The following is a 21028-nucleotide window of genomic DNA, read 5'->3' as shown; positions in this document are numbered from 1 at the left end:
ACACTTTATAATAGGCCTAATACTATATATGTTGCAAGTGTCTTGCGTTTTTGCAGGATTTTCTGGTTGACCCATTGTAAATATAATATACCTAATGTAAATGATGTTTTTACCTCAAAAGACTTTTTCATATAAGATATGTTGTAAATGCTTAGGGGTAGATTTTCAAAACTAATGCGCGTGCGTCCATGTGATTTATGTGCGTAGGCTTTTGAAAATCTGCCCCTTAATTTGTAATTGTGTGTAGGAGGTCTGGGAGGAGGAGGGGACTGGGTGCAAGGCTGTAAAATTTGCCTAGGTGGCCAATACCCTTGCACCAGCCTGGAGAGAGGTCTTCATACACACACACACAAACAAACCATTCACCCTTTCCCACTTCCACAGGGGTCAAATGTTGGGGAAGGGTGGGAGGCAGGTGGTAGAGTTCCTGGGAGTGTGACTAGGTTACCAACTTCCTGGAAATATCAATAGAACTCTACTACGTGGGTAGGCACACCGATGCGTGTGCCGGTACTTCTGCCAGCGCATCGACGCACTAGCACTTCTGCTGGCACACCCAAACTTTAAGCCGGATCACCAACGCACTAGCGTCAATACTTCGGCCCTTTGATGCACAACAGCGCGAACATCATTACAGCACCTGACGCTATGTATTCAAATTACTGGAGGACTTACAGTTTTTCTGCCAATTCTGAACCGACAGCATCAAAGCCCGCCTGACAGAACTTCAACGCCCTGCATAAACACCTTCAACAGCTGGCCAGCCTCCCTACTGTCTCCTCCTGCAGGATACTCCTCCCAATGGTTCCTATCCATCAGGCTCTTCCACAGGGTACCCTCAATCCCTGCTGAGCTACTATATAAACCGGTCTCTCCATCATAAAATATACGGGGGACAGAACCATGAGGTGGGCACTAGGATAGTCTGTGACCCAAGCAACAGATGTTGGGAATACTTTGAAATTTTCAACATTTCTGCAGAGCCTATGACCTTGTTTCACTCACTATCCTTAATCTTTGTGGAGCAAGAATAGGGAATTTCCCTTTTTTGGGACTGCTGACCTCCCGTCAGATAAATCTCACATTCCGTCTGCGGAAATCTTTCCCTCCATGATACAAATTCCTCCGACCTCGATCGTGATGGAAACCACGATGAAGATAGTAAAAAAAAAAAAAATAAAGGAACGAAAGTCTACAAATGCATTCCCTTCGGCAAGGATGGTATATATCTCGACGCCTTCGATACAGAGGCGTTCTACTCTACATGCATTTGACGATTCAGAAATACATAATTTTTGTGGCATAGTTTTTTCACGTGTGTCTCCGGCCTCTAAAACCTCTGTCCCAGGATGCTCGACCCCACAAGCATTCCATGACATGGAGGAATGTTCACAACACCTTCTTCGTTCCATTTATGAAGGCTTCGACACTTCAGTGGAATCCAGTGCAGCTCATCATTGGGCTTCCTTATGGATGAGCGCCATTCGTGACGGCGTTCACAAAAGAGAAAAAAAATAAATAAAATAAAATAAATAAATATTAGGCAAACTCCCCTTGTCCTCCCAACAATCTCATTGGGGATAAGCTAGTGAAAACAGTCGCTCAGCTGCGGAAGCAGAGAATGGGGGTCATGTCTCTGACCGCCCCCTTCGCAACGCCTCATCAAGACCCTATCCCAGATGACCTGTCTACCCACATCATCCTTATGGGCCGTATCAATTTTACCGGCCCCCGTCATTCTGACAGAGTCATTTTCGATCTTCACAACCGCAGGCACGGCGACAGCGTTCACACCACTCCTCCCCAGGCCTTGATGACCCCTCAGCGTATTTAAGGGTCCTTGTGCTCACTGACTGTGGTAGGAGGCAGGTTCTCCCACAAATTTCTATCCCAGGAACACATTACAGCAGAGTTTTGGTCTGCACATTGTACGGGAAATACACTCTCTCAGCTTCCCTTCTCTCCCCTTTTTCCCCGCACCTGGTCCGCCTTGAACCACCACAATCCACACTACTGGCTTCTGTCCTCGCACCTTCACCAGGGCTTACTCCCAATACTTCTTCCTTCCCAAGAAGTACAATAGCCTCCGGCCATCCAGAATCTTCCCTTCTCTCCTCAGATACCTACTGAGGAAAGAATTCTCTGCCCCAGAGGTTTTTTCACGAACGAACTCGGGATCCAGATTGCTAGGGGAAAAGAAGGAACAGGGTGAGCTATATAGAGGGGACAGTTATGAACACCTCAACCCAAAAGGGAATGAGGTCAACATGAACACTGCAAGGTATAAGGTAACTCCTTAAAAGTAATTATGACAGGATCCAGTACAGTTTTTCTATCTGGGCGAATACCTGCGGGTGGCCACTAACCAATCCACCCTGCGAACCAATCTTCCCATATACACATTTTCTTGTCTAGTCAATCTACGCCTGCTCATCGCCTACGTAAAATCCCATCTACAACCCATTCAGGCCTTCATGCTCTTTTGACTTCATTCAGGGAAGGGCCTCCTTTCTGGGGCCCCGGGTGCCTGCCCTGACAACATGTGCTGGTTGCATCCAAGCGGCAACCACTACCCTAAGCCTGACAAACCCTCATCATTCTCAATCACGGGACAGCTTCAATCTATGTCATCCCTCACATGCCACTGCATATGCGTCTCTACACACAGGCCTCAGCTCCCAATAGAGTCAGTGCTTCCATCCTTTTTTTCCATTCCTGTCACACTCACTTCCAGCATGTACACAGATTGGGAGTGCTGGCTGACTACATCGGTGCTGCCTGCAGGCTTGACTCTCCGACCCCCTCTGTCTCACATGCTATGCTTCTACCAGAGATTCAAGGGCTGTCGTCCACTGGGAAATGGGTGCGACACATGACTCGCCCAAAATTTCGGACCCCCGACACACTCTTCGAACATTCAGGCAAGCCCTCCACAGACAGACTCCTATGGTCCACCCGGACAACCAGGTTCCCCTGTTCTACATCACCAAAGAAGGATCAAACAAAGGTTCCTAGTCCCCTGCAGAGCAGCTGTAGGAATCCTCGAAGGGGTAGAAAGCAGATCCATCTCCCTTCACCCTACTTACCTACCAGTAATTAACAACTCCAGAGCATACAAGCGTCACAGAACATTTCATACCTTTGACTGCAAACTTCATCAGGAAGTGACAAATCAAAATCTTTAGCACTAAGGGGTCTCCAACATCTCAACCTCTTTGCAACTGAACAGTACAGAATACTTTACCTTTTTTTCCTGGCTGTACCCCATTGCCTTCTAACTACCACAAAGGGCATTCCTCATAAACTGGAAGGCGGCCTACTCTCTCCCATAACCCGCCTTCCCCACAAACAGCGCAAGCCTAATTTTCGTCACTCTAGTGTCGAGCCGGCAGCCATGGGATGCCTTCCTAATTCAGATAGCAGTGGAACAACCAATCCCTCTGAGAAACAACCTATGCCTCCTCACCCAAGCCGTGCTTCACTGCTCCACCTGCTTCACTCATCTCTGAATTTCACTGCATGGTAATTGCATGGCTCATATTCCAACTCTGGGATATTTCTCCTCATCTTGGAGTTCTTCAGATCTCATTCCGAATCAACCTCTACTCACATCAACCACTGGCAGAACGAGATGCACTGCACCTCCCGCTGCTCAGCTAATAATGCACTATGCTCACCTGCCCACCGGAACGTTTCCTGGCTTTCCTCCAACCCCTTTGCGGGAGCCATCTGGCCATCTTCAGTCAGAGTACACCTCAGGGCCATAGCATTCTCCTCTCAATTTGGAGCCTTTCGCTTGCCCCCCGCTCGCTTCGGTCTCATGTTGGGAGTCCTGCGTCTCTGGTCCCAGGCCGAAAGCCCATAGTTCCGTGGCATATACACAGGGTGCTGGGGCAAAGGCATGCTTCCATCCTAAGAACCCCTAGACACTTGCCATCTTAGGTACCCCTCCTGGAAATTGCCGTTTCGGTCACTCTCACCTTCCCCAAGCACATCAGCGAGCTACAAGCCCTGCTATAGTAACCCCCCTACCTAGAGTTTTTAACACGGCAGGTTTTACGGTACGTACGCATTCCACCTTCCTCCCACCAGAGTTTTTTCGGCTTCCACATCAGCCGAACCATCACCCTCCAGTTTTTCCCCAAAACCTCAGGCCTACCAAGGCGAGCTTAGACTCCACGCACTAGGTTAACCGAGCACTCAATTCTGAGCACTGTCACACTCCTGACTGCAAAGCCTCAAAGTTTTTCGTCTCCTTTAACTTGAAGGCCTTAGACTCCCTGTCTTCAAGGGCACGGTCTTCTCCTGCATCTCGAGCTACATTCTTTCTGCTTTCAACAGCATACAGAGACCCTGCCCGCCTCCCCTAAAGCACACCGGGTCCCTGCTGTGGCTTCTTCACTAGATCATCTCCATGAACGGACTATCCTGCCTATTGCAACATAGCCCAATGGGCCTCGCTACATCTGTTCACCTCCTGCTACTGCTTAGACAGGCAGACTGCAGATGACACACATTTGAACCACAACTCTCAGGGAGCACACGTCTCATCCATGGCAACAGCAAGACATAAAAACTGTCCGCCTGTTATCTATGTCTTGAGTGCATTATTTTCCCTCGTTTTTAATCATGAACACATGATATGGGCTATATCCACTCAATACTTCACCTGGGGACTCCCAGACAGCATGGCTAATTCATGCTGCTTATCTATGGGAAAAGAGCAAGTTTGTTCACCATAAACGCTATTTTCCATAGATAGCAGATGAATTAGCCATGCTGACTCTCCTGCCTCCCCGGACAGTTTTCCACCATTGCATCTTGTCTTGCTTTGATACGGAGGAGACTCGAGGTGGCGCAGGATGGTGCAGGTAGGCGCACCTCGCTGGCAAAAATCAGTTTAGCTTTGAAAGCTCCGCCACCTAGTGGCATGGAGGATATCCCAGACAGCATGGCTAATTCATCTGCTATCTATGGAAAACACCATTTACGGTGAGCAAACTTGCTCTTCTTATCTATATTTCTAGCAGTTTCTGTACCTTATGAATAATTTCTGCCTATGTACATTTTTTTGCTTCTCTAAATGTTTTACTGCTAACAGCAAGTAATTTCAGTGAGATCTGCACAGTGAGCTTGGTTTGATCTTGTCAAAAGCACAAACAGGTCAAACGCCAGCTTTTAAAATTCTACAGTTATTACAGAGAAAAAGTCTGTGAGGACCTTTGGACCAGTCATACTAGGGCTTCTTTTATATAGCCTTCTATTTGATATACATCTAATGCTGGTCCATTAGGGAGCCTCTGGTGGTGGGCTTCTGTATTGCTGTTTTAGCTTCATGGTTTTTGCAGGATATTTGCTGAGCCAGAGGCCCATAGCTCCAGTGCAAGATCCCTTGGCCTTTAACACCCAAGGTTACAGGTTTGATCTCTGCTTCCCCTGACAATAGTGAGGAGTTGATGATAAAATGAAGATGGCTCAGGCTAATCTTTGCTTGCTGGATGAGCCTGGAGGAACAGGGATCCTTTAGGTATGTTGTGGGCTTGAGGAGAGAGTTGACTTCATCAGTTGTCCAGAAAACAGTGTGAGGGATTGGAGTGTGGTGGAGGAGAAGATATACTTGGTGATGATGTCAAGTTCTGTTCATATGTAGCTGATTTTAGTCAGAAAAGTTTGGATAGTTTATTACAGTTGGATTCTATTATAAGGGAAGAGGTTAGTGTGCTAGTGAATCCCAGTAGTTTGTTGACTGTAGGGGAAAGTTCTCTTGGTGAGTTTTTCACTTGGACTATTGTCTTAGAGAAGTATGTCTTCTTGGTATCTGTGGTGGCCTTGTGGTAGTTTGCCTGGTACATCCTGCAGTTGATTATGTTAGTTAGAGATCTTGATTTTTGCTAGCATTATTCCAGTTTCTATTCCATTTGTTTGAGTTCTTTTAATTCAGTGAGTACCAGGGAATGGGTTTAGGATGCTTGATGTGGGTGATTTTCTTTGGTGTGAGTATATTGATGGCTTCCATGAGACCTGCATTCCTGGAGTTAATCAATAGGATGATTGAGGTTATTGGGTTGGATTTGGAAGGATTGGGTAGGTTGTCTGGGCTCATATCTTGGAGGGCTTGCAGAAGCATTTGGGGCTCAAGTGGGTGGTTGGTTTGGTGGTTATCATTTTTGAGAGTGTTCTGAATGGGAGCAATTGCATTTTGAGGCATATTAGATAGTGATCTGAACAGGAAAGTGGTGGGATTTAGGGGTAGTTGATTGGCAGCTCTCAGAGTAGTTTGTGCAATGTGAATACCAGGTCAAAGGTATAGCCAGCTTTGTGTTGAATTGTTGATTCATTTGGTTATTCCTAGGACATCCAATTTAGTGCAGTGCTAGAAACATTTATCTCCATCAGCCGTAAGATGAAAATTGCGTGACCCAAGGAATCAAACATGGAGCTTAGGTCTAAGAAGACAAGGAAAATATCATTACCTATATCTAGATCTATAAGAACATCTTTGGATAATGATGTGAGTGTAGTCTGATTCCCATATGTTGTTCTAATGTCAGATTGGAAAGGGTTCAACAGATCCTATTTCTCAGATATATCTGCAATTGTGTCAAACCACTTTGTCTTTAAATAATTCATATTAATAGCTATGTCCACAAGAACAAGCTAACCTCCCAATACAAATCATACATTTTAAAAAGTAAAAAACCACCAGGGCCCACAAAAGGGCACATAAAGAGTTCTGATTTCTGTAAGTGTTAACAGAACAGGAAGTGATTGTAAGAAAAATTACCACACTAAGTATATATTTCATGCTGTACATGTATCAGTGTGGTTTCTGCAAAGGAATCTGATAGGCATAGATACAGTACTGCTGTGATTTACTTGAATTCATATTTTTAACAGTGAAATAAAAATCGAACCTAAAATGAGTATTTAGATGATTAATTGTAGTAGTCTCAACTAAATTATCAAACAATTTGCTTGCTAGTACTGCTACTTCAAATGAAAAATTATGGGCATCAGCTTACTTAACAGATTAACAACTTTTTAAAATGCTGAGTTTTTAGTTTATTAAATTAGTGCACTAGTTGTAGCTGTGTTAGGAAATGCACTATGCTGTTATATCAGATATTGTATATCTGTGCATGATATCTCTGCATTATTTTTTTTTTCTGACTAAAGCAAAACTAGTATATGATCAGGGTACAATATTTGCATGTTTAAGGGTACTCAAAGATGAAACATGGTAAAAGTGTAATTTCTGCAATCTGTACTAATTATTAATTTCCCGTAGAAAGATTTGCAAAAGTGATAAAATCTCTTTTTCTTTCCTAGATAATACCTATGTGTCAAGTTCAGTTAATGATGAAGATGTGCTAGTTACGACAGAACCAATTCCAGTAATTTTCCACAGAATTGCAACAGGTATTATTAAAGATTTTTATTGGTATAGGTGAGGGGGAGAGAATATTGATTTATATGCATAAGTAGAGGTATTTATAGATGAAAGATATTTTAGCTCTCCTTTCAGTTTACATTTAAAATAGGAGATTAAATTACTAGATTAAAAAAGGCATGTGGTGGTACTTCATTAATAATAAGTGGTTTTGGGTAGACGAGAAAACAATTTTGTTCTTTTCAATTTATTCATATACAATATGAGGCCAATATTCAGTAGGCCGATTAGTAGAAAGGTTATCCGGATAAGTGGCTGAATATGCCACATTTGCCATTTAGACGGGTGACTTTTGGGTTGTCCTTCTAAATGGCTTTTGAATCTGGACCAATATGTGTTCATTTGAGGTATAATAATCCAAAGGAGCTGTATGTGATGGTGGGCGAGAGACTGATGTGCATGGACTGGGAGAGAGACATCAAGGTGATAGTATCTGATGAGCTGAAGGTAGCAAAGCAATGTGACAAGGAGGTGGCTACAGCTGGAGGAAACTGGGCTCTATACAGAGAGGCACAACCAGCAAGAACAAAGAGGTGATAATGCCCCTGTACAGGTCTTTGATGAGTACTGTAATCAGATCTAGAGGATAGAGACATAATGGATATGGTCCTGAGAAAAGCAACCAAAATGCTGTGAGATCTGTACCGCAAGGCTTATGATATGAGACTGGAGGACCTAACTATGTATAATCTAGAGGAGAGGAGAGACAGGGGCGATAGGATACTGACTTTGAAATACCTTAAAGGGATAAATGATACACAAGAATCAAACCTTTTCCAATGGAAAGGAAGCTATAGAACCAGGAGTCATGATCTGAAACTCCAAGGCAGTACACTCAGGAACAATGTCAGGAAATATTTCTTCATAGAAAGGGTGGTGGATGCATGGAATGCCCACCTAAAAGAGCTGGTGAAGACAAACATGGTAATAGAATTCAAAAGGGAATGAGATAAACTTAGAGGATCTTTAATTGCTAGAGGATGAAATGATGTTGCTAACTTTTAGATATGGCATTTCTGAATGGGGTAACCTGCATGGAACACAATTAATACCCTTAACAGAAGGCTTGGGGGTGAGGGGGAGGGGTAATGCTGCACGGAGTGACAGCTACTACCCTTAACAGAAGGTGTAGGGGTAAAGCTGCACGGAGCGACAATCACTATCCTTTACAGAAGACACTGGGGGGTAACCTGCATGGAGCAGCTATTACTACGAAGCAACTTGCTGGGTAGACTTTATCTGCTGGCATTTACTATGTGTTCGGTATAAGGAAATCCTAAAGAGAACTATGCTAGTATTATTTTAGTACATTTATAATATAGGGGACACTTTTCAGACTGTTTGCATTAGGATAAAAAGGCTGCACATACTTCTGTGGAATTAGAATGGAAAAGACACTAAGGGTGTCTTAGGATCTTCATTACTAGGCCAGTCTGCAAAGAGTAATGCTGTGGAACAGAAAACAGAGCTAAGCAATTTGTTTTTGCATGTGTCTAAAGTCTTTGGATCTGATTAAGAAATGAAGGATTAAGTCATAATTGTCTTAAATCAAGAATTATTTTAAACCCACACCTGGAATATTACATCATAAATGAAACTGCAGTAGTTCCCCATTTTGTAGGAGATAAACATGTTTTCCAGTTGAAAGAATGAAAAACATTACATGATGCTCCATCTAAGATGGAAGACAAAAGGACATCTGGTCCTTGGATCTAAAATGGTGGATAAGATCTAAGACGGAGGAAAGGGGAGTATTATAGCTTACTTCATACTAATTACTAGTCAGTATATCTTTGGATGAAGGAATAAACCCCATCCATGATTGGCTCTATGAGGGGATGATGTAATGAGAATATGATGAAAGGAAGAAGATAGTCAAAGAATAATGTATTGATTGGCTGTGTATGTGTGTAATGAAAAATGAAAAGTATATAAAGAGCTGCCTGTGTAGGATGGGGGGAGCAAACTGAATTTTTAGATTTTATTGTTAGATCTATACTTTTTGCAATAAACCACATAAAAGAGGAAGGTTTGGTTTCATGTCAGATTTTCTTGCTAAAAGCACTCTGCCACTTTAAGAATTTGCTCCCGGAGACAAAAAGGGACCTGTGAGCAGTTTTATTCTGATATCAGGATTTTTGGAAAAGAAATATGGAACATTTTCCTGAATTCTGTATTTCTTACCTGTGAGCTGTGCACCAGTTTCCGAAGAAGGAGTATGTGCATACTTTGCTTTGAATCTTGTTGTGGATACAAAATACAAAATACACCTGCTTTTTCTGTGGGTTGGTTATTGCTGGAAAAGTATGCGCCAAGATTTAAAATGTCATCTACGTGTAAACTTTTCCTTTCCTGACCAAAACATGTTCCCGGGAATGCTATCTCTCAATACAGATAAAAGTTTCTCTTTGTGGAACAATGGACATGCTTTTAGCTGTTTTGAGGGAGAGTAGTTTTCAGATATCTGGTTAATGGGGGTAATATGCTTTTACCCCATAAATTGCTTTGAAAATTGTCCTATCAAATCCATCAAATTCTTAACATTTCACACAGAACTGATCCATGTTTGCTGAAGTTTGGAGGGAAACAATCAGATTCAGATTTGGATTCGGATAAATTTGCTGGCATGACAATTTTACATGTGTTGACAAAGTAATATACAGAATGATTAAAATAAATCGGTAGGAAAACAAAGGAAAACATTACAAAATGGTAATAAGAAGTAAAGGGGTAAGTTACAGAACATACAACATCAGGAACATGTCTCAGATTTGGTGCTGCTCCATATTGTCACTGGTCAGGTTTCATCTCAGGCCTGTGGCAGAATACTCTTCTTGTCCCCTTTGTTTTTAGCCAAAGTAATTGATAATGCTGTTTTATGTCAGTTTTCAGATTTCCTGGCTGAGTATTCCACACTAGACTAATTTCAGTTTGGATTTAGAAAGCACCATAACACTGAATCTCTTTGCTCTCAAACTTAGACAGTAAATTGGGGTTTTGACTCAGGCACAAAGTATATGCTTGTGCTACTCTATCTACCCTCTGCTTTTGTTACGGTAAAACATAATATTCTTCTCTCCCGCCTTTCCACTCTTGAGATCTCTGGTGCTATGCTGACTTGGTTCACATCTTTTCTCTCTCACTATACCCAACAGATTAAAATTAATGCAGAGCTGTCATCTTGGCATCCCATTCATACTGGTGTACCCCAAGATTCAGCATTATCAGCAGTCCTTTTTAATGTTTATATAACACTGTGCTGACTGCTTTCTGACCTTGGGGTCCAGTATAAACTATATGTGGAAGATATCCAGTTCCTGTTCCAGCTAAAATCTTCATGGGAACTGACTACCCAGTCCACTATTCATTGCTGGCTTTGTCATAACAGGTTTATTTATTTATTTATTTAAATTCTTTTACTATACCGATACTCAAGACGAGGTCTTATCGTACCGGTTTACAATAGAACAAGGGGAAACCAATTAACAACTATGTAGAAGTTAAAGTTACAATAAACAGGGAGCGAAACATGGGAGATGGAAGACAGGAAAGATATATTAACGATAACAACTGAAGGTTAACGCTAAATGTTGACAAGTCCAAAATCATCATTTTATCATGTACCATTGACTCTGGTATTTGACATAAGAACATAAGAACATGCCATACTGGGTCAGAACAAGGGTCCATCAAGCCCAGCATCCTGTTTCCAACAGTGGCCAATCCAGGCCATAAGAACCTGGCAAGTACCCAAAAACTAAGTCTATTCCATGTTACCATTGCTAGTAATATACAACAGTATATAAGCAATAATAAACCTTAATAGCGGTGGTTATTATCTAAGTCAACTTAATTAATAGCAGGTAATGGACTTCTCGTCCAAGAACTTATCCAATCCTTTTTTAAATACAGCTATACTAACTGCACTAACCACATCCTCTGGCAACAAATTCCAGTGTTTAATTGTGCGTTGAGTGAAAAAGAACTTTCTCCGATTAGTTTTAAATGTGCCACATGCTAACTTCATGGAATGCCCCCTAGTCTTTCTATTATTCGAAAGAGTAGAAAAACGATTCACATCTACCCGTTCTCTAGACCTCTCATGATTTTAAACACCTCTATCATATCCCCCCTCAACTGTCTCTTCTCCAAGCTGAAAAGTCCTAACCTCTAGTCTTTCCTCATAGGGGAGCTGTTCACATTCAGCACATTCCCATTCTTTCCAAAGTATAAAGCCTAGGCGAAATCCTTGATCCAGCTCTTTTCATGAAATCCCTCATTAACTCCATAGTTAGCGCCTCATGTGTTAATCTATGTCTATTATGACACCTAGACTAATTTCTTAATAATTCTGATTTCCCTACCATTCTGCAATCACTGATATTTTCTGGATTAGATTTTTGCAACTCCCTGTTTATTGGTTTGCACATGTAAACTCTTAGGTCCATATAGCTTGTTCAGAATTCCTCCACTCGAATTTTGACTGGCTCAAAAATTCACTATCACATAACTCCTGTTTTATACTCGCTGTATTCGCTTCCAGTTTATTGACTCATCTAGTACAAAATGGCTGTTATTATCCACAATCTTATTTATTTATTTATTTATTTTTAACTTTTATATACCGACATTCCTGTATAGAATATAAATCACACCGGTTTACACGGTTCAAAAAAGGTTTGGATAAGTTCTTGGAGGAGAAGTCCATTAATGGCTATTAATCAATTATACTTAGGGAATAGCCACTGCTATTAATTGCATCAGTAGCATGGGTTCTTCTTAGTGTTTGGGTAATTGCCAGGTTCTTGTGGCCTGGTTTTTGGCCTCTGTTGGAAACAGGATGCTGGGCTTGATGGACCCTTGGTCTGTCCCAGCATGGCAATTTCTTATGTTCTTATGTTCTTATGTTCTTAACTTGAAAACATCGCCTCGGAACGTTACATGGAACAAGAGGGAAAAATAAATAACTGAGATACATTTGAATGTTACATGGAAACAAGCGGGGAAAACAACTGGGATACTGGGACTTCGAAAAGGCCCATTGAAACAACCAGGGAGCATAACATTACTCGAAAGTAGATAATGCATACTTAATCAATGGATAAATAAATACTTAATAATACTTAATAAACACATTAGGCAAAGTATCTGAGCCATAAGACAAAAATCAAATAACTTGGAAAAGGGAGGAGGAAAAGCATCCATTTAACAAAGGTATTTAAGTAGGAATGTGGATCTGGATGAGGTCAGGGGTCCCCCCCGAAGACTTGCCAAAAGTCCCTGGTTGTCCAACGGGGGTCCTGGAGCGATCTCCTGCACTCGGGCCGTCGGCTGCCAGTATTCAAAATGACGCCGATAGCCTTTGCCCTTACTATGTCACAGGGGCTATTGGTGCCATTTTGAATACCGGGAGCAGACAGCCCGAGTGCAGGAGATCTCTCGAGGACCCCCGCTGGACCATCAGGGACTTTTGGCAAGCCTTGGGGGGGGTGGGTCAGGAGGGTGGGGGTTTATTCGTTAGTGATTCGTTGTATTCGTGGGGGTTCCCCATACGTTTTGTGACCCCCACGAATACAATGAATATGGCATATACGTTGCGGATTGCCAATACGTTGCAAACGAATGCACACCCCTATTAAATCCCATGATGCTAACACCCAGGAGTAAGCAGTGGCTTTCCCCAAGCCTACTTGGAGGCTAATATTCAAAAGTCATTTAGATAAATAACTTAAAGTTATCCATCTAAATGGCAAGATTTGGGATATTCAGCCCTTTATCCAGCTAGATTTTAGATTTTAGCCGGATAAGTAAATATCCGGCTAAAATCTAGCCAGATAAAAAAGAGGCGTTTCAGGGACGTTTGGGGGAGGATTCAAGTTATTTGGTTAATTTAGCTGAATTTCTGTTTTATTTGGTTCTGTTAACCAGGTAACTTTAGGCCTGCGTCCGAGCAGGCCTAAAGTTATCCAGTCTTGTGTGGCTGGATAACTTGCTACTTATCCAGGTTTCTTGAAAAGATATCCAGGTAAATAGTGCTGTCAAAAACAAAACAAAAGCAAAAAAACAAAACAAAACAGAAGTAAAGGGTCCTGTGGCCCAATTCTCTTCCCCCATCTCCACATTTCATATAAGATCCAGTTTGGGGGAGTTTCCAAGATGGCGGTTCGAATGGCGGTGCTACTGCTCTCTCCGGATTTCTTCTAAACATTCCTGGTTTTGGTAAATCGGGAGGTTTTCTACTTTTTCAATATGCCGCATAAACGTAAGGGGAAGGTTCGGGTGTACCCAGCAGAGCCCGTTACCACCCCTGAGCAGAGACTGATATCGCAGTATGCTGTCCCATTACAGATGATGCCGGGGTTAAGCCCTGGGCGTCATCTGTAATGGGTAAGGAGAGGAGACTTACTCTCGTCGGGGGATGTTACTCTGTCCCCGCCGGATCCTAGACCCCCTCCATCGGATTCCTCATCGGGGGCATCGGTGGATGCGGAGGCAGAGAATGGTCTATCCGTCGGAGGCCTTGAGCCGGCTGGGATCCCCGATGTTGAACTGGAAGTAAACCCTGCCTTGGGAGAGCCAGCGCTTCGAGACCCCGAGAGTGGAGGGGCAGTTGGAGGCCCTGAATCTGCTGTAAGGGAAAGAGAAGTGCAAGTAGTCTCCCGTGGAATATCAAGTCAGAGGTTTGAGGATTTAAAAAAAAAAACGGAGGTGGTGACAATGGACTCCCCCTGGGAGTTCATGGCAAGTATGTCAAAACAGTTACAGGAACAGTCACTTCGGGTGGGGAATGTGGAAGGAAAATTGGACTTAATAATAAGAGAAGATGATTTAGCTGCACACCAGCAGTCTCAGATTGTGGAAGCAATTAAACAAGATGGGAAAGATATACAAGTAATGTCTGGAGGTCTTGCACGCGAAAACTCCAGCTTATCACGGAGACTGGAATCGGTCGAAAATTACTTAAGACATTTAAACATTAGATGTCTGAATTTTCCTAAGATAATGGGAGAATTGCCTTTACTTATGTTGAAACGATACTTCAAAGAGGTTTTAAAAATTCAAGATGATAGAATTCCACCATTTAAGAAGATCAGCTTTCTGAGTCAGAAAACTGTTATTAATCAGGAAAAAAGGGAGATAAAACCAGAGTTTCTAAATTTGACTCAATATCTAGAGAATTCGGACTTTGAAGTAGTGGACAGAGCGACATTGTTTGTGTCATGTTATTCAGAACAAGATTTTGCTTTCATTATGAAAGCTTATTTCAAGAATTTAAATGCTCTATTCCACGGACCGAAAGTTCGACTGTTCCCAGATTTGGCCAGACCCACTCAAACAAGGAGAAAAGAGTTTTTGCTACTAAAGCCTGAAGTAACAGTGATTGGGGCGATGTTTTTATTGCGCTACCCATGTCGCTGTATTGTAAAAAAGTCCAATAATACTTTTGTTTTCTTTATACCTGAACATCTGAAGCAGTTTCTTGTAACTAGACGACAGGACAGTGCCATTGAATAGATCTAGGACATAAAGGAATGTAATTGGACCGCCTATCTTTGAAGTTTATCTTTAAATATTATTGCTGCAATGTGTCTTCCTCTTAACAATAGAAAATACTCTCCTAAATTTTCCTTTTCTTTGGGTTCAGTAGTAATGTAGAGATTTTATAAAGTGGTGTAGTGTATAACTTTAAAATATTTCTTATTACTATTGTAACCATAATTTGATGCAAAGTGTATTCTTTGTTTAATTATTGTATAATTTTCAGAAATTAAAAAAAAAAAAAAAAGATCCAGTTTGGCCATTCAATTCACAGCCCCTAAACTCTCCGTGTATTAATGAAAACCTTGGCGATCCCGAGGTCATAACTGCCCCCACCCCTTCCCCATTTAAAATCATTTGTTAATCTGGCTTCCCACCCCTGGATGCTCCTAAATGCCCAGGCTGCACCCTCCCCAACCCCTCACGATATCAGAAACATCCCTCTGCCAGGAATGAGCTCTATACTCACCTGTTTTCAGTGATCCAGGGCTGTTTCTGTTAGAAGAAGAGCTGGAGGCATAAACTTGCTAAAGGTTTACTTATAGGGCCCATGATCTACAGTGGGTCTACTGCAGGTTCAGATTCTCTTGTACGCCTTCTGAGTTTAGGGATAGAATGGCCAAGTCATCTGCTTATAGCAGTCATTTGACTTGTGAGTCATTTAATTTTAGCTCTGGAACTAAGGAGCTCACTGGTACTGTGGGGAGGTCATTGATGTAGATATTGAAGAGGGTGGGGATCAAGTTACATCCCTGTCTCACTCCTCCTTCCTGTCTGTACAATCAGGAGTAGTGCAATAGAAATTATCTGAATAAAAAAGTAGTTTTAAATGTAATATAATTTTGATTACATAAGTTATTTTGAGGATCTATAATGAATATGGTAGGCTTATTCATGAAATACATTGAATGCAAAGCTTGCAATGATAAAAATATGTGTAGTGCAATGTAATATAGAAAGATTTAAGCACAAAGATATAGAAAGATAGATGATAGTGTGGGAAAGATCATGAGAAAGGAGACAAATTAATAAAAATCAGTCAGTAAAGTATTACAAGAAATTTGATTTATACTAAAAAAAATTGACTTTTGTGTAAAGTTTTAATAGTTTAATCTATTTAATGTTATTTTCAGAATTGAGAAAAACTAGTGATGTTACCAACTGCTTATCCATAAAATCAAAACTACAGAAGGAAAATGGAGAGGTAAACTCTTTTTTATTTGTATAATTATATTCTATAGCATACACTGTTTAATAAGGCAATAACTGTCATAGATCCTGTGGTCTTGCAAGCTAATTTTAAAGGCAAACTGTCTTCAGTTGAGCTCTGGGGGGTGGCTGGAGAAAGAAGAAGTTTGATCAGGCCATTGATCCCTTCGTCTTTGTCTCAGGGGGAGGGGGAGATGATTTTACTTGGGTTCTGTTTGCTTGAAATATTTTAGCATGCAAGTAATATGGACATTAAACTTTTTTGTGTTAATGTTAGTGCTGCAGTTGGCTATTGAGGGCAAATTTTACTGTGACCTTGCTAAAATGTCTTCCAAAGAAAGTTAATCCCATCTTAATATGCATGGCAAAATTTTATCAACTTGCACACACAAATTTATTTAGAGTGATTTTTGTTTTCAAGGGCAGGCAGGATGGCAGTCCTCACACATGGGTGACATCATCTGATGGAGCCTGGCATGGAAAACTTATGTCAAAGTTTCTAGAACTTTGACTGTGCCTCACTGGGTATGTCCATGCTTACCATTATACCATGTGTCCACATGGGGTTCCTTCTTTCTTTATTTTCCATAGAGCTCTCTGGTTGTGGCTTTGTGCCTCTCACACCTGTTCTGGGCCTGTTTTTGTTTTTTTTTGCCAGATTCACAGGATCATTCGTCACTGAGTCCCATGATTTTATTTCTTATAGTTTTTCTTAGGTAAGGTTTTTAGGTCATTTATTTAAATTTTTATTTGATTTCCTTACCTGAGATGGGGTTTTGACTGGGTTGCAGAGAACCTAGCCAGTTTCCCAGTACCTGTAGTGGAGGACCTGTTATGGTTTCAAGGTGTTTGAGTGTATTCTTGGGTATTGTGGAAGATGACCACGCCCACGGGGAGGAGCCCCGTGGGGAGCCACAGTACTAGGCTAGACTCAGGACGCATAAACACAGAGATTTGTATTTTCTTGTACAGCTGATGTATACCACCAGAGGTGGCAGTAGTGAGGTGATCCAGGGGTAGCAGTCCAGGGACCCTCGGCAGAGGGAACCCGTCTCACCAAGATGGTATAGGGATATCCAGGTGTAGGTTTCCCAGCATGGCACAGCTGTAGATGAGACAGACTGAGAATTAGATTACTCACTAGATGGTAGCTGTAAGGTTGATGATTCCACCAGGCAGAAGTAGATGGTAACAGGCACCGAGGCAGGGAGAGCAGGCCCTCGAGTGAGTACCTGATCCCAGTAAGGCACCTGAAAGAAAGCAGAGGGCCCCGAGGAGCAGGTACTCAGGTTAGAGAATACCCCGAAGAGCAGAGAGAGCTTCCAGCGGCAGCAAGGAAGTGGCAGAGTAGCTTAGACCGGACGAATGCAATCCATTCACGATCCTTGCTAACTCAATGAGCTAGCAAATAAGCGTAGGCTAAATATCCGGATGGCGTGACGTCACTCGAGGGGGACGCCCCCGAGGTTCCCGCCATGACGTGGATAAAAACGTGGGTGGTGTGTGCGCGCGCACCCTAGGAGGCCCTTAGGAGAAACATGGCGTGCGGCTTTGCCATAGCTGTTCCTAGGATGCCGGAGAATGTGGCTTGCAGATGCAGCGGTAGCCATCTTCCCAAGGCTAGTGGGGAGAGCAGAGAAAAAGGTGAGGCACAAGGGTTGAAGCCGTCTTGAGACCGACGGACGCAACAGGACCTTCCTGTTGGAGGGAAGCTACAGTTGTACTTAAACCACTAGCCAATTTAACTTTGGACATGTGGGTCCTCAGCATAATCCAAAAAGGGTACAGATTAAACCTAATGGGTTTCCTGCCAAATTAGCCCCTGGACTCTAGTTGGGGGTTAATTGCATCATGAACCACTTTGCACGGAACTCTCTTTCCTCTTAATGCCAATGCGATCGATCATTAAAACTTAAAGTGAATTCTTCTAAGTCAGAAGCTATGTGATTTGTGAGAAAACAGCTTGTTTTCTCTCCCTGTACCACATACAGAAACTATTCCCACCTTAGGTGTGACTCTTGATTCTGCTGTCAGTCTCTCCACATATTTCTAATCTGTTACAGAAATCCTATTCTTACGATTCATTAGGCACCTCCAATCATTTTTAGATGCCTCAGACTTGAAATTTCTTACTCAAGCCTTGATATTCCTGAATCAAGCTTTGATATTTAGTCGAATTGATTATTGTAATTCCCTGTTTCATAGACTAATCTGTAACCAGAACAGACGATTACAAACTGTTCAGAACACAACCTCCAAGGTAATCTTCAGTAAGAGAAAATTTGATTATGTCACTCCTATTCTGTACAACCTTCATTGGCTTCCAGTTTCTTTATGAGTACTGTTCAAAGTAGGTTAATTGACTTTTAAGGTCTTTTGATTTGGAATCCCTTCTTATTTAGCACATCTTATAGTACCTCATTCTCCATCACGTACACTTCAATTTTCACAGCAAAAACTTTTGGTTCTACCATCCTCTAGACAAATTAAGTTATTTATTATGTACACGAGAGATTTGTTTTCTTGGCTGACACCTTGCTTGTTTAATAATCTGCTATTACAACTATGCTGTGAGAAAGACTATTTGAAATTCAGGAAGACACTAAAAGCTTTTCTTTTCTCCAAGGATTTCTCTGAATTTTCTTAAATGTTTTGTTTCTAATAGCCATTGTTATATTTACTTTTCTTTTATTCTGAATTTGTTTGTATACAGACTTTGTTTTATTTGGTTTTGTCGATTTTATGAATTATTTGTTTTATGTTTATTTTATCCAGATTATCCTCCATGTTTCTTGGTTATTTTAAACAGTTTGATTAGGTTGTACTTTGGAATTTTTTTCATCCTTGCCTTGTCATCACTTATGCTGTTCTGGTCTTCCTTGCTCCACCAGACCTACAGCCTAGAGTCCGACCGTGCTCCCTTGTTGTTCATGGGCATGCTTCTCTGTTACGTTTCCGGGAGACCCTGCGAGGCCCACCTAAGTTCAAGTGGCCCGGGTCCCTATGGGCTCCACCCGGGGGGACCGCAGGTTTCCAGTGGTGAAACTCATCCTAGCCTCTGTCTCCTCCTGTGCTCCGCCCCCTTGGGGCAGGTGCTTCCTGGTCCCAGGGAGCCATTCTCCACTGCTCCAGGACAAGGGTCCACCTCCAAGCACAACCCTATATATGTCACTCCATGGCACATCTCCATATGAGGAGAAGCCAATGGACCTTGAGGTCTCAGTGGCTGCAAGCCACTTAAGACTACCAAGACAGTATCCAGACCACAAGACAACTCATGGACCCACTGTCCTGGTGGCAAAACAATTCCAATCTGATCAGGGAAATTCTCTTCCAGATTTCTCCAGTAAAAATTATCCTTACAACGGATGCGTCTAACCTGGGCTGGGGAGCTCATGTAAAGGTGCTCTGCTTGCAGGAACTGTGGTCAGCTTGAGAAAAATCTCATTAGATAAATTTTCTGGAACTTTGGATGATCCGGCACACTCTAGAAGCTTTCAGATATCAGCTACCCAACAAAGTTATCCTTGTCCAGACAGACAACTAAGTTGCAATGTAATGTATTAACAAGCAGGGAGGTACAGGATCGTAATTCCTGTGTCAGGAGGCCATCCAGCTGTGGGCGTGGGCAGTCTCTAAGGAGATGGTGCTCAGGGTCTGTTACGACTGTCGCTTACCGACGTCTCCACTCTGCCCTCCTTACCTCTCTGGTGACTCCTCCTGCGGTTGGCGGACATTTGGCTGCCGCGGCGTCTGCCTGCCGTCCTCTCCGGCGTCCCTGGACTGGCTTGGGTGCTGCCTCCCACCATGTTGTTCAGCTGCCTTAGGGCGTGTGCTGCGTGGCCTTGCTTCAAGTACCTTCAGTGGCGCGAACCTCAGGGGCGTCCCCCTGTGATGACGTCATGTATCCAGGATATAAAAGGCCTATGCGATTGCTAGCTAATCGAGTTATCAAAGGTTAGGTTTATGAACCAGGTTTCTATTGGATGGGATTTGCTCTCCGTACCTTGCAACTCTGCCTCCTTCGGGCCTACTCTATTTAGGGTACCCACTCCTTGGGGGCCTCTCTCTCTCTTATCTTTCTGGTCGCAGTCTGGAACCGGTACTCGCTCCTCAAGGGCCCATGTTCCTGGACTGGCTACTTGGATTCCACTTCTGCCAGAAAGACACCGCTGCCTATAACATCCGTGAGTTACCATCTCTGCCTCTCAGAGCTATTCCCTGGAACCAGGTACTCGCTCCTCGAGGGCTTTCCTCTACTCCAGCTCCTGTGCTCCATACTGAGAGTCCGCTGCATGAGTACATTACCAACGAGGCTCTGTTCCTGAACTCTGCATATCCTGCTACTACTCACAATCTCAGTTCTCTCTATTACAGCACAGCCATTGGGATCACTGTTCCAGAGCCTGAGGAACTACAAACCTAACCGGGCTACTTCCAGCTCACTACCGCCACCTCTGGTGGTTCACCAATCCTGTTTAAAAAAGAACTAGTGTGTGTGTGTCTCCTACGCTGAGCCTGACCTCTGGCCCCTCACGGGATTTCCCCCATGGGCGTGGTCATCTGCCACCGGTCCAGGGATCCACCCAAAACCCTTACAAATAATAACAGGGTCATGTATTTGGCGGATGTGGAGAATGTCCTCAAGGACAGGCTGAGTCAATTCTTGGAATGCCATGAGTGATCCCATGACCAAAGGGTGACGACTCAGATCTTCCATCACTGGTTCATATTGGTGGTGGATGTATACATGTCCCCTCGGGACACGATGGTCCCACTCTTCTGGGTATGTGGCAAACTAGCCTCTGATGCCTTTGCCCTGAATTGGGG

At 42.8% G+C, this 21028-nt stretch overlaps 1 protein-coding gene across 2 annotated transcripts in view; it reads left to right on the top strand.

The window, feature by feature from the left end:
- Positions 1 to 21028, top strand: part of PARP8 (poly(ADP-ribose) polymerase family member 8) — a 451712-nt gene that overhangs the window by 141635 nt on the left and 289049 nt on the right. For both annotated transcript variants that reach the window (XM_029577668.1, XM_029577676.1), the window contains exons 5-6: positions 7330 to 7419; positions 16123 to 16193. In XM_029577668.1, coding sequence (XP_029433528.1) covers positions 7330 to 7419; positions 16123 to 16193 — 161 coding nt within the window. The remainder of the gene's footprint in view (positions 1 to 7329; positions 7420 to 16122; positions 16194 to 21028) is intronic.

Source organism: Rhinatrema bivittatum, chromosome 1 (assembly GCF_901001135.1).
Source record: "Rhinatrema bivittatum chromosome 1, aRhiBiv1.1, whole genome shotgun sequence".
In the NCBI taxonomy this organism is placed as follows: domain Eukaryota; kingdom Metazoa; phylum Chordata; class Amphibia; order Gymnophiona; family Rhinatrematidae; genus Rhinatrema; species Rhinatrema bivittatum.
The sequence above is the reverse complement of the archived record's forward strand: the minus strand, read 5'-3'. Positions and strand labels throughout refer to the sequence as shown.